Below are 15,145 nucleotides of genomic sequence, written 5' to 3' on the forward strand. Positions count from 1 at the left end.
TGTAATCGATCACTGAAGATGGACTGAGGAAAACCATACATAAACTTAAGTTGAAGAAGGCAGGTGGTGGTGGTGGTGGTGGTGGTGGTGGTGGAATATTGAATCAAAGAATAAATCTAGTAGGTGAATGAATAATAGCACAATTGCTAGATTTATCAACAGGTTCAGCAAAACTGAAGGTAAATTTCGTTGTACCAGGGTACAACAAAGAGACCCCAACAACTGCAGGTCAATTTTGCTAATAGCAGTATTCTCAAAAATCCTGAAATTCATGTGTGTGGTAGATTAGTCAATTATTTGGACAAAAATAATATTCTTGTAGCATCACAGCTTGGTTTCAGAAAGGGCAAATCTACAGAATCAGCAGTTTCCAATGTGACAGAATACATTGTACAGATTGTAGTAAAAAAAAAACAGTTACATATACAATGTTTCTGCACATGATCTAAAGCATTCTACACCATTTGCCATGAAAGACTGATACCAAAATTGGAAAACTGTGGCATTTGGTGGCAAGTAGTAGAGTGGATGCAATCATTCCTATGCCATCAAATATGGAGTGCTGCAAGGATTGGTAGCCATTGCTGTGTTAATAATATAGATGTTGAGGAGAAAGAGGAGAAATTATTGTATGCAGATTACATGGCAATACTGAACAGTGACCAAAATGTAGAACAGAAGCGCATATATTTTTGCAAACATCACACCTCTGTGGCTCCTGGAAAATGAACTGATTACAAACTTGAAAAAACGCTGTATGCAGTATTCAGAAACAATGAGAAGTCTGTGCTTATGAATTTAGATGTGTATGATGTGAGGCTTGAAGAAGTAGAATCCACTAGATTATAAGGCATTACAGTGGATAGTGAGCTGAAATGAAAACAGCATATTAACTCTGTTTGTAAAAAAACTGAGGTCTCTCACGTTCATGATGAAGTAGCTTTCGCAGTATGTAGACAGTTTTCTGGACAGCATACCACGAAATTTTTGAGCCATAACTGCAGTAAGGAGTGACAGTGTGGGGAAACTTAAACATTCAAGAAATAAATCTTAACATAAAAAAAAAAAAAAAAAAAAAAAAAAAAATTAGTATCATTTTAAGGACGACTAGTTCTGAAACATGCAGAAACAGCTTCAAAAATGTAAGAATCTTAACTTGTGAATCTTTTAACATATATAAAGTAATAAACATGACATAAGATAGTTCAGAGTGGATTACAAAACTTGGTGTGCATAACCACAAGACACGGAGAAAGACCTTCATAGTCTCGGATTTAATTTAGCATTTGTTAAAATTCAGGAGTAAGTAAGACATGTATTTTTTTGTTTTCTCCAAAAAAGTTACTGCACTGACATACAGGCCTCAAAGATGACACTGTAAACACCATTTTGAAGATGCGAATTTCGTAAAAAAAATTTAAAATGCTGTATCTCTGTAACAGTTCTAGATATTTTGTTAGAGTTCGTCTTATTGGAAAGATAACTGCTTTATGATTACAATGGTTTCTTCTGTTTGGACTTCTTTACTTAGTCCTTCGTTTTAACATACGCTAAATTCAATAAAATCAGTGACTATGAAGATAAGATTTTTTTCCTAGCCTGCCTGAATTCATATGGATTAAGCCGGTCATACGCTTCTGATGATTGAAAATCATTGTCTCCAAAAATTCAATGGCTGCCTTTGACAAGAGGGACTTAAGTGCTCATGCAGTACAATTGCGTGTGATGTATATTGGGTGCTGGCCATTTGTTGTAAACAATCTTGTTAGGTACTAAGGTGATCGGTGCACAAAGTGAGTCATGGTGTGTAAAGAAGGAAGAGTTGGGTAGTGAATGCCCTAACATCTGCACAAAGTAGATATTTTCGAATACTCTGTAAATCTGTTGTCTATGGGTAGCAAATATTACGACACAGTATGCACCCTGTGTAACCCTGTTTTAGAGTGAAACTTCTACACATTCTAGATTATGGTACCCCACGCAGGAATTTATTTTGTATTATAATGATACTATATTCATTACTTTTTTCTTTTTTACAGAAATGGAACCAACTTTATTCTCAAACTCTGTGCTTGGATGTACACAGGGTCTCACAGCATGTTTTCAGAAAGCATTCACTCCCTAGCTGACACTATTAATCAGTTGATATTAGCATATGGGATACACAAATCTGTGCAGGTGAAATCCTTTATTATGTCTGAGCTTAAAATAGTACAGATATTTGTTCTTGTTAAATGTCATTTTCTATTCTGTCTACTTTACATGTAATGTAATTAACAAAGCAATCCAGCCATTAATTCATTCATAAGATGTTTGGTGTTCCCTCATATTTTCGTTGCTGTTGTTCTCATTGGTTCTGGGAGGAGTACTGTAAATTTAATGTCAAAATGATAATTAGCAATAGTCGAGGTTATTATTAAGGCATGGTTTTTGTGATCCAGAAGGATCATTTCTGGGAATAATGAAATGACCATAAAAATAAAGGGCAGGGGGATACTCACCTATGTATGAAGTAAAAATAGTAAGCACTGTTGCAATATGAAAATTAGTTCTGAGATCAGTAGGGAGGGACAGTAGAAAATAATACTAAATGAGTATAAAATAATAATAATTAATTGACAACTTTCATGAACGAGTAAAAGTAAAGCTCTGTGCAATTTGAAAGATGGTTTGAATACTGCAGTGCCTTATCAGGCGTGGTCGTGTAGGAAGGGCTATGCCCTCGTCTTACTTCAATCTTTACTCAGCCAGGAAAAAGGGACCTACTGTTTGTCGAGAACTCCAAATGTAAGTACGGATTAGCATTTTCCATGGAAAGAAAATTTTGGCCAGAGGTGATAAGCGATGAGGGACAAACTGGGGAGTCTTACGGTTTGTATCCTGAGTAAAAGCTGAGTGCAGCTTGAAAGAGGCCTTGGGAGTTACTAAGAAATGAGCACTAGCAAGGTGGAGAGGAAGGGGGTATGAGACAGCTAGGCGAGGAAGGTCTTAACATTCTGTGAAAGAACAGGAAGTAGTCGGACAGGAACTGATGACTGAAGGAGCAAGTACAGAGCAGATTGTTAGCAAATAACTTCTGCTTAATGAAAGAAATTGTTGGAAAGCAATCCACTGTTCGCTGAAACCTAAGGCATTTGTGCTTCAAAGTGACATCAATAGCATCGGGTAAATTTGAAGTCATGAAGATATGACCTGGACGTTTCCTTTTGTCTTAAACTGAAGTTGTATGTGAAATCTGGAATGGACAGGACTAATGTCAAATCCTCTGGTGTATTAAGAGATTCAGACTAGTCTGAAATACATGGGACTAAACATTCAGTTAGCTCTGAGACACATGCAGTTTATATATTGTCACATAGAAGAAGGTGTAATTAGATGAATGACGAACACTAACTTCATGTAATGAAGGTTTATTCAGCACGCACATATAAGAGCGCAGAGCAAATTGCCTCCAGCCAGAACACATACAGTATATATACAGCTACAGAACATTCCAGTACAATGATTCTTGCCATTTGTGGATACTTCTAGAATGTACTAGAACTGAATATAAAACTTAAAAATGTACAATCCAGGTGAGTTATGAACTCGTGACCCTTCATGCAACAGGTTAGTATCATACCCACTACACCACGGTGCTACTCGGCTTCTTCTGTGACATTGCTCCCTCCTTAAGATAACAGCTTATTTGTGTTATGTCCTCCTAGTCCGGCAACGAGTCATCGGTCCTGCATACTCCAACTCCTGATGATTGATTCTCGCCCTGGCGGAGATCATCTTAGAAGTTCTTTTGCTGCTACGGTCTTCGTCACCTTTCTGCTTGTTGCCTGTCACTGGAGCTTCGAATTTACCCTGGGTTGCAGGATCCTTATGGGGCTTCATTCGAAGGACATGGACCGTATCTCTGATCTTCCGTTGTCTTGTGTCGGGGTCGAAATCTTAACTTCTTAAGTAACATTGGACAACTGTCTTTCAACCTTATAAGGTCAAAAGTAGTGCCTGAGGAGCTTCTCAGAGAGACCAACCCTCCGAACAGGAGTGAAGATCCAGACGAGGTCACCAGGCTGGTAGACAACAGGGTGGTGGCTCGCGTCATACCTTCAGCGATCGTTTTCTTGAGCCTGCAGTGTGCGGAGTTGAGTTAACTGCTGAACCTCCTCAGCTCTGGTTAACACCTGGCCAATGTAATCGTCGTCCACATCATCAGGATGTAACAGAAACACAGTGTCCATCATCGTCATCACCTCACGCTCATGCACCAGGGAAAATGGCGTAAATCCTGTGGTGTCTTTTTGGCAGTTTTGTTGGCAACCGTCATGAAAGGTAGCATCCTCATCCCAATTGATCTGCTCAACATTGGCGAACTATGATAGCATGTCGGCCAAGGTCTCATTAAGGCATTCAGTAAGCCTGTTAGTTTGCCGATGGTAGGCTGTTGTCATGTGATGAGAAATGTTGCAGTGATGGTTTATCTCTGTCACAAAATTCAATTGAAAAACTTTCCCTCGATCCGTAATTAATTACCTTGGGGCACCATGTTTTAATACAGTGTCTTCTACGATGAATTTGGCTACCTCGAATGCTTCGGCTGTTTTCACAGCTTTTGTAATGGCATAGCATGTCAGATAATCAGTGCAACAATAATCCATCTATTGCCACTAGCAGACGTTGGAAATCATCCGAGTTGGTCAATCCCAACACACTGGAAAGGCATTTCGGCTTGTGGAATTGGCATGAGTTGGCCAGGTGGTTTCTGAGGAACTGCTTTTCTCCTCTGGCACTCTCGACAGTGTGACACATAGTGACGGACACTCCTAAATAAACCTGGCCAGAAAAATCTCCTGTGGACTGTATTGTATGTCTTAATAAATCCTAAATGTCCGGCCTCAGATGTGTCATGGAATTTCTGTAGAACATCTAAGTGAATGTGTTTAGGAATCACTGGTAGCCACCTCTTTCGAAACGGATCAAAGTTTTTATTGCAAAGTAATCCATTAACTACCTTAAATTGTCGTGTCACATCTTGTGACCGATTTAAGGCAAGCATAATTAGAGATGTCTTGGCGCCCTTCTGCTCAGCAGAGAGATCCTGGAGTGCAGCGAGACAGTTACTATCTTCATTAAAATCTTGATGGTCTTGCACAGGGTTTCTTGAGAGACAGTCGGCATATTGGTGTTTTGTTCCACTTTTGTACATTATGATAACATCATACTCTTGAAGATGTAGTGCCCACCTGGTGAGTCGTCCTGTTGGATCCTTAAGACCTGTCAACCAACAAAGTGAATGATGGTCTGTAACAACTGTGAATGGAATTCAATGGAGATACTGTCGAAATTTGTACGTGGCCCAGATCATAGCAAGACATTCTCTTTCTGTAGTTGAGTATTTCTCTCGGCTTTTGTAAGTGTCCTAGAAACATAGGCTATAACCTTCTCTTTTCCATAAGAAATCTGCACCATAACAGCACCGATCCCATACCCACTGGCATCTGTGTGCAGTTCTGTAGGTGCTCTCTCAACATACAGACCAAGTACAGGGTCAGTCGTCAGAGCTTTTCGCAGCACATCGAAAGAATCTTGTTGAACACCACCCCAGATAAATTTAGTATCAGCTTTTAACAACTCTTGTAGCGGCCTGGCTTTGATACAAAAGTCTTTGATAAAACAACTGTAATAAGAACATAATCCAAGGAAGCTTCTCACATCTCTAATACTTCTAAGAATAGGAAATTCCGTTGTAGATCGCACATTTTCTGGGTCTGGCTGCACACCTCGTTTGACGCAAGGTGTCCAAGTACTTTGATTTCTTTTGCCCCCAAGAGACACTTTCTTGGTTTAAGTTTCAGTCCGCCTTGTTGGAGACAGTTAAGAATGGCCCTCAGTCTTTTTATGTGTTCATCAAATGTCTCTCAAAACACCATAATGTCATCTAAATAACATAGACACATCGTCCACTTCAGGTGCCTTAGAAAATTATCCATTATCCATTCAAAAACTGCTGATGCATTACATTAAACTCATACAGGCTCTTGAGGGTGATGAATGCAGTTTTCTCACGATCAGCCTCATCTACTTTGATTTGCCAGTATCCCGAGTAAGTGTCCATGGTTGAGAAAAAGTTAGCCCCCTTCAGACAATTTAGTGTATCGTCAATTCGTGGAAGAGGGGAAACATCCTTTTTAGTTATTAAGCTTCCTGTAATCAACACAAAAGCGCCAACTGCCATCCTTCTTCCTGACTAGGACCACTGGTGATGGCTATGGGCTCTGTGAAGGCTGAATGATGTCAATCTTCACATTTTCCCTACCTCGTCGTGAATTATTCTACGTTCTGTTTCTGACACACGGTATTCTCTCTGGCTTATTGGTTGGTAGTCTCCAGTCAGTGCTAATCCAGTACTTCACCATTGATTTGTCTAATCTGCTATTCACCTGTGGATTTAAGCATTCAGAGAACTCTTGAAGAATGGCAAGTAGCTTCTTTTGTTGTTCCTTAGTGAGATCTGGTGATAGTTGAGCTAGAAGATCTTGTCTTGTAGTGGTAGGGCTAATTTCACCCACAGACTGTGCATGGGAGGTTTCTATGATGCTCAGCTGTTCTTCAATTATTGGTTCAGCGACATGCGTCTTGGAAGGATCTGCAGTTCTTGGCGACAATTAACTATCCACAATTCACCAAATGCTTTCTTAAACAAGATGACAGAGGCTGGGATGACCAAGTTGTTCTTCAGTGGTAAGGTTCTCTTACATTCCATTAAACTTCTAATTGTTGTTGTTTATAGGCCCCCTTACTCTGACTTCAGAGCATTTCTGCTCAAGCTAGAGAGGGTTTTTGATTCACTTTGTAGGAAGTACCAGAAACTAGTTATATGTGATGACTTGAATATAAATTTTTTATGTGATGGTACAAGAAAAAGGATGTTGGTAGACCTCCTAAATTCATATGATCTGATGCAAACTGTATTTTTTCCAACTAGGGTGCAGGGGAACAGTAGCACAGCCATAGACAATATTTTTATTCATTCTTCATTACTAGGTGGGCATTCTGTTAGTAAAAGCGTGAATGGCCTTCAGACGATGATGCACAAATTTTAACACTAAAAGGCTTTTGTACTCAAACCAATGTCCTATTTAATTACAGACTATGTAGGAAAGTTAATCCAACAGCAATAGAGAGTTTTTTAAACCTTGTCAAAGAACAAGAGTGGCAGGATGTTTATAGTGCCGATAACATAGATGATAAATACAATGCTTTCCTTAACACATTTCTCATGCTCTTTGAGAGTTGCTTTCCATTAGAACATTCTAAACGGGGTACTAGCAGTAATGGGCAGCCCGGGTGGCTGACTAGTGGGATAAGGATATCATGTGGAACAAAGCGGGAATTATATCAAAATGTTAGAAGTAGTCACAATCAAGCTACAGTAGCCCATTACAAACAGTATTGTAAGGTGCTTAAAAATGTTAGCAGGAAGGCAAAGAGTATGTGGTATGCAAATAGAATAGCTAATTCACAGGATAAAATTAAAACCATTGGTCAGTTGTTAAGGAAGTGTCTGGTCAGTAGCACGAGGTTGACGGAATGAAGTCAATTTACAGTAAAAATATTTTGGTTACTGATAAATCAGATACATGTACAGCATTTAACAATCATTTTCTGAGCATTGCTGGTGAATTAAATAAAAATTTAGTTTCTACAGGAAATCATATGACTTTCTTGGCAAATGCCTTTCTGAAATCGATGTCTGAAATACTCCTCTGTGTTACAGACAAGAGGGAGATTGAGTCATTAATTAAATCACTGAAGACTAAGAACTCTCATGGTTATGATGGAGTGTCTAGCAGAATATTAAAGTACTGTGCTGCACATGTTAGCCCTGTATTTAGCCATATTCGTAATTTTTCTTTTATGAATGGTTAGTTTCCTGAATGATTAAAGTACTCAGTAGTAAAGCCACTTTCTAAAAAGGGAGAAAGGGATAATGTAGATAACTTTAGACCTATTTCTATCCATCAATGTTTGCAAAAGTTATTGAAAAGGCTATGTATGTAAGGATAATTGATCATTTTATATCACACGATTTGCTATCAAATGTACAGTTCGGCTTTAGAAGTCATTTAACAACTGAAAATGCTATATTCTCTTTTCTCTGTGAGGTACTGGATGGGTTAAACAAAAGGTTTCGAACGCATGGCATATTTTTTGATTTAACTAAGGCATTTGATTGTGTTGATAACAAAATATTGTTCCAGAAGTTGGGCCATTACGGAATACGGGGAGTAGCTCACAACTGGTTCACCTCTTACTTTAAACAAAAGGTCACTGTTGTGACTTGCCGATCTTTCAAAGTCCCACCGGCGAAAGACTGGTCTGATTACGAAAAACATCTTCGACAGCACTTCGTGGCATTTCATGTTGCGGACGAACAAACATGTAAGTCTCTGTTCCTTTGTTGGATTTACAACCTCAGCTGTATCGGTTGTTGTCCCAATTTGCTCCTTTGAAAGATCCTGTGTGTTTGTCCTTTGCTGAAATGTTCTCACTTCTGTTCGTGTATTTTCAAAAGCAAACGCATGTGGTAGTCTCTCGTATTGCCTTTTATCGTTGTCAAAAACAACCGAATCAATCCTGTTGCGCTTGGGCTGCTGAACTTCACGGCCTCAGTAGAAAGTGTCAATTTGTTACTGAAGTTCACAATGAATCCTACGCCAATTCCATGGTACGCTCCCAAGCGCAGCCTCGGCCTAACCGTAAACAAACCTCTAAGAAACTGCAGCAAAACCCACGGCAACTTCCTTCATGTCTGCGGTGTTTTACGAAACGTGCACGAGAAGATTGTCCACAACATTTGGCCGTGTGTCACAAACGCAAAGAAAAAGGGTCATTTGTCATCCGTTTCCAAATCTGACCGCATAAATGATGTTCATGAACATGATGGTGATTCTGATTCTGTGTTGTCTGTCAATTGTACTTCTTCCCTTTCAGGTAAGTTATTCCTCACTGTCCAAATACTTGGTCGAGATGTTTGCATGCAGGTTGATACTGGTTCTGCTGCCACTATCATCAATTCTCAGACTTATCTTCAGTTGGGTTCTCCAATCCTGTCACCTGTCACTAGGCAATTACGGACTTACAATAAACAAAAGATTTCTCTCTTGGGACAATTTGATGTTGAGGTATCTTACAAATCTGTCGTTCGCACTGTTCCCATATTTGTGGTCGACCATAGTAACGCGGAGAATTTTTTTAGTTTCGATGCCTTTCGCGTTTTTGGGTTCTCCATAGATGACTCTGTCCATCTCGTCTCTGATGCTATTCCTTGTGCTCAATTGGATTCCTAGTCGACGACATTTTCATCCCTTTTTTCTCCTGGCTTAGGCCATGCAAACAACTTTGAAGCTCATATCATGCTCAAACCCACTGCTCGGCCCAAGTTTTTTCGGGCTCGGCCCATTCCTGTGGCCCCTCGTGATCAGGTCAGATGGGAGCTGGATCGTCTCACTGCTTCAGGGGTCTTTCTTCCTGTCACTTCCAGTGAGTAGTCCTCTCCTGTCGTCGTCGTTGCTAAGCCAAATGGTGATATTCGTCTCTGTGGCGATTTCAAAGCCACTGTAAATGCTCAATGCCTTATCGACACTTACCCTATGCCTTGACCTGAAGAATTGTTCGCTAAACCTGCTGGAGGCCAGTATTTTTCTCAACTAGACCTGTCAGAAGCTTATCAACAACTTCCTCTCGACGCTGCTTCTGGCAGTTTCTGGTCCTTAACACACCTTCCGGCCTCTATCAATACCGACAATTGCCATTCGGGGTTGCCAGTGCCCCTGCTCTCTTTCAGTGATTCTTGGAACAATTATTGCTCACTGTCCCTGGGTGTATCAATTACATGGACGACATTGTTGTCACTGGCTCCACCACTGACGAACATCTTCAAAATCTCCGCACACTTTTTCATGTCTTACAGACTGCCAGTCTTAAGTGTAATCTTCAGAAATCAAAATTTTTTTCAGGTATCTATCACGTACTTGGGATTTAAATTCTCTTGGGTTGGTATTCGTCCGCTTCAACAAATTGTCGCTGCGATTGATGCCCTCCCTCGCCCTACATCTGTTAAGGAACTGCAGGCCTTCTTGGGGAAAATAGCATACTATCACAAGCTCTTACTGTCTGCTGCTTTGCTGGCTCAGCCGTTACATCGCCTGTTGCATAAAAACGGGCCTTTTCGCTGGTCCACGTCATGCGATGCGGCTTTCCAGAAATTGAAGACTATGGTGAAACAGGCCCCATGCCTGGCTACTTATCGACCTGGCCAACATCTTGTTCTTGCCACGGACGCCTCTCACGGGGCCGGTGCAGTCCTTGCGCACCGTTTTTCTGACGGTTCGGAACAACCCATTGCTTATGCCTCCAAAACGCTCACGGATACCCAACAAAAGTATTCTCAAATTGAAAAAGAAGCTTTGGCCATTATTTATGCTCTTTATAAGTTTGGTGTTTTTCTCTGTGGATCCAAATTTCATCTTGTTATGGATCAGAAACCCCTTGTTTCCTTGTTTCATCCATCAACATCACTTCCTGACAAGGCTGCACACCGCCTCCAGCATAGGGCTCTTTACTTGCCTCGTTTCAGTTATGAGATTCATTTCCGGCCAATGGCTCAACATGCAAATGCTGATGCACTGTCTCGCCTTCCCATGGGTCCTGATCTGGCATTCGATAGGGACGAACATTTGTGTTTCCACCTGGATGTTGCCGAGCAGCGGGTTGTGGACGGGTTCCCCATCACCAGGGACTGGCTGGCGGCTGCTATGGGTCCTGACCCTACCCTCGCCCGGGTTTTATGCCGTATTCAGAAGGGTTGGCCAGATCGTCCGTCCACTAAGACTTCTGATCCGTTGTGGAACTACTACGCTTTGCGTTACCGCCTCAAGGCTAGGTATGGTATCCTCCTTTCCATCGAAAATGCGCCGCATGTTGTGGTACCTGCGTCTTTGCATGCTTCGGTCTTGCACCTCCTTCACCAAGGGCACTGGGGTGTCTCGCACAAAATCTCTGGCGCACCATCATGTGTACTGGCCCGGCATCGACTCTGAAATAGCACACATGGTCGCTACCTGCGGCCCTTGTGCGTCACAGGCCGCCGACCCGAAGTCATCTTTGTCACCGTGGCCTTCGCCTGAGAAGCCCTGGGAGCGTATTCATGCTGACTTCGCGGGACCTTTTTTAGGTACTTATTAGCTTCTCGTTATTGACGCCTACTCTAACTTTCCTTTCATTGTCTGTTGCACGTTGCTTACCACTGCGGCAACCACAAATGCTCTAGCTCGCATTTTCTCTGTGGAAGGCCTTCCCTCTACTCTTGTTACTGATAATGGTCCACAATTTGCCTCTTCAGATTTTGTGGATTTTTGTGTCCGTCACGGCGTCGTGCATGTCACAGCCCCTCCGTTCCATCCACAGTCAAACAATGAGGCTGAACGACTGGTCCGCACATTTAAGACTCAGATGAGGAACCTCCTGACTTCCTCTGCTGCTGATGATGCGCTTCTCCAATTTCTGGCTTCTTACCATTTCACCCCCGTGGGCGACCACAGCCCAGCTGAGCTCTTACATGGCCGACAGCCCTGCACGCTACTTCATCTTCTGCAGCCTTCCACCTCACGGCCGTGGGTGCCTTCGCTTGGCCGGTTCACAGCCGACGACCTTGTATGGGTACAGGGATATGGCAGGTGGCCAAAATGGAGTCCTGGCTGCATCTTATGACACCGTGGCCGACACCTGTATGAAATCCAGACGGACACGGGTGTTGCAGTGTGTCATTCAGACCAGCTTCGGTCTCGTCTGCCGGCAATGCTTGTTCCGGATGCCGCTACACCACCTTCGGCTCTACCTGACGCTTGGGATACTGGAATCTGTCGTTACTCACAACGCAGTCCTCTCACTATCATAATGGTGCCAGCACAAGAACTGACGCCACCAGGAGACGTGCGCGTGCAGGAACCAGATGATTATCATCTGTCGGAGCAACTCTACTCGCCTCCTTCTCCTACGGACGCAGACACATCGCCCATGTCTCCTGTTATAACAACCGGACTTGCCGCAACAGGCAGATTGGTGCACGGGGCATCAGCAGATTCGACCCGCATGTCTCCTGTCATCTCGACCCGTTATCATCGGGGACACTTCTGTCCGTACGGGAAGCCTCCTCCTCAGACTTTACAGCCAGTCAAACAACACCAATGGACGTTAGAAATCTACAGGCCACCTCCATCAAGACCTGTGCAAAAACTTCAAAGGGGGGAAACGTGTTGTGACTCGCTGATCTTTCAAAGTGCCACCGTGCAGTTACGCGCGTCCTCTACGTGCGGCACTGGCTGCCAGCCATACAGGAGCAGCAGCGCCACCTAAGCGGCCGGCCAGCCAGCCAGCGGCCACTATACTCGGACTCGGTTATGATTTGACTGTTAAAGTGTACACAACGTCTTACTCTGTTTACTTGATCTGTGACTTTCATGTATTGCGTCTTCCTTGAAATATATTTGTTCAACTTGAAGTTATAACAGTCATTATTCACAGTCTTGAGAATGGCTGTGATTGTGGGGTCTAAGTGAGGGGTGCCTCAGGGATCAGTGTTGGGACCGCTCCAGTTCCTTATTTATATAAACGATATGCTCTCTAGTATTACAGGCAACTCTAAAATATTTCTGTTCGCTGATGACACTAGTTTGGTAGTAAAGGATGTTGTGTGCAACACTGGCTCGGTTTCAAATAGTGCAGTACATGACTTCAGTTCATGGGTTGTAGAAAATAAACTAACGCTAAATCACAGTAAGACTCAGTTTTTACAGTTTCTAACACACATTTCAACAAAACCTGACGTTTTAATTTCACAGAATGGGCATGTAATTAGTGAACAGTTCAAATTTCTAGGTGTTCAGATAGATAGTAAGCTGTTGTGGAAAGCCCACATTCAGGATCTTGTTCAAAGACTTCACACTGCCATTTTTACTATTCAAACAGTATCAGAAATGAGTGGTCGTTCGACATAAAAATTAGTCTACTTTGCTTATTTTCATTCGCTGTTGTCATATGGTATTATATTTTGGGGTAACTCTTCTCATTCTAAAAGGATATTTTTGGCTCAGAAACGGGCGGTTCGGGCAATAAGTGGTGTTAGTTCATGAACCTCTTGTTGACCTCTTTTCACGAGTTTGGGTATTTTGACACTGGCTTCTCAATACATATATTGCTTGTTGTCTTTTCTTGTTACCAATATTAGTTTATTCCCAAGAATAAGCAGCTTTCACTCGGTTAATACTTGGCAGAAATCAAACCTGCATTTGGATCGGACTTCCTTAACTCTTGTGCAAAAAGATGTGCAATATACTGCTGCATCCATTTTCAATAAGCTGCCACTCAAATTCAAAAATCTTAGCAGTAATCCACGCACTTTCAAATCGAAACTGAAGGGTTTCCTCATGGATCACTCCTTCTATTCTGTCGAGGAATTCCTTGAAAAATTAAGCTGATTTTTTATTGTATTGCTGATAGCGTTTACTTAAAATTATGGACTGACTTTATTAAGGTTCATGAACATTTATTTTTATCTGTTACATTTATGTTGTAATTTCATGTACTGACACGTTCCATGACCTTGGAGATTTGCTCCTCAATTTGGTCCTATGGAACTTGACGAGTAAATAAAAAAATAAAAAAATACAAGATCCATGGGTTGATGCATGGCACGACACATGACAGTTACCTTTCTAGTGCTGACTGGCGGAATGATCACTTCATCCTGCACACATAGTCCCCACACACTCAGATGTGCATCTTCCTGTCCACAGTATCTCGTGTCGTCTATCATAATCTTCGAGCGACCACAATCTATAATTGCCTGAGAAGCTTTCAAAAATTCCCATCCAAGAATGACGTCGTGACTACATTCTTGTAAGATGATGAATTCTAAGGGCTGTGTATGGCCACTTATACCCACACGAATGACACATCTTCTTGTAGGTTTTACATATTTCCCATTAGCCACCTTAGCCAGAGATGTTTTGTTGTCTACGAATAAGGTTTTCTGCAACTGGTGACGGTACTTCTCCGAAATGACTCAATATGATGCTCCAGAGTCCACAAGAGCTTGGCCTGGTCAACCATTCATGAATATATCATTTTTGTAGTGATCGACTGCAGGTGATTTTTCTCTTCTGCAGCTTCACCTCCAAGGAAGGTTGCACCGTTTAGTTTTCCAGGTTGCGGCGGCTAGGTGATCAGCTGGAGCTGCTAAATGGCGATGGAGACCATGATCGGCACTTTGGGGAACGTCCTCTCCAGCGGCTAGCTTGCGGCTATGGTGACCTACATCATCCTGCACCCAGATCTTCTTTTTCATCTTCTTTGTCCCGGAGTTGGTGTCAGCTAAGATCAGTCTGCTGTCTTCTGGCACGGGCGCCATCAAATATCCGCCACCTTTCTTGACAATAGCGTATCAGACGTCCCGGTCATCTGCAGTGGAAACATACTGGTTGGTTATCGTGGGTGCTCCAGATGTCAGTGTTCCTTGGTGCCCAAGCAGGTTCCTCATGTGGCATTGTAGGAACGTAACTCCATCTGGGTCTCAACTTTTAGATCGTTTTAAAGGGAAGTGAAGGATGAGAGATTGAGTTCAATGTTTGTTCCACTTCCTGCTTTATGACCTCTTGAAGTGTCTAGTTTTTTGCTCACTGTGCAATCAAAGTGCATTCTCAACTTCCTCTCTCACTATCTGATGAAGAACACTTGTGAAATCAGTTGCTTCCTCCAGCACAAACATTGATATGATGTTTAGAAGCCGTTCAAACTTGTTGCATGTAATTCTTTTTTGATGCATTGTCTCAGTATATTGGCACCATTTCATGAAGTTGTCTGCTGTCGAAACCACCTTCAGGAGTAGGGCTTGATACATGTCCTTAGCAACACCCTTCATGAGATTTGCAACCTTATCTTCCTCTTTCATTCTAGGACCCATTATTTTACACAGCTCCAAAACATCTTGAATGTAGGATGCTGTAGTTTCTCCTCGATGCTGTGCCCTGCACTTTATCTTTAGCATTGCACTTCTGTCGTCGTGTGTTGCCAAAATATTTGCACAGTTCTGCCT

The 15,145-nt window shown here is 42.1% G+C and overlaps 1 protein-coding gene across 4 annotated transcripts in view; it reads left to right on the forward strand.

Moving 5' to 3' along the window:
* LOC126473600 (zinc transporter 9) overlaps positions 1-15,145 on the forward strand; it is a 214,667-nt gene that overhangs the window by 39,902 nt on the left and 159,620 nt on the right. For all 4 annotated transcript variants that reach the window (XM_050100755.1, XM_050100756.1, XM_050100757.1 and 1 more), the window contains one exon: positions 2,040-2,178. In XM_050100755.1, coding sequence (XP_049956712.1) covers positions 2,040-2,178 — 139 coding nt within the window. The remainder of the gene's footprint in view (positions 1-2,039; positions 2,179-15,145) is intronic.

This window comes from Schistocerca serialis, chromosome 4 (assembly GCF_023864345.2).
Source record: "Schistocerca serialis cubense isolate TAMUIC-IGC-003099 chromosome 4, iqSchSeri2.2, whole genome shotgun sequence".
Classification (NCBI taxonomy): Eukaryota; Metazoa; Arthropoda; class Insecta; order Orthoptera; family Acrididae; genus Schistocerca; species Schistocerca serialis.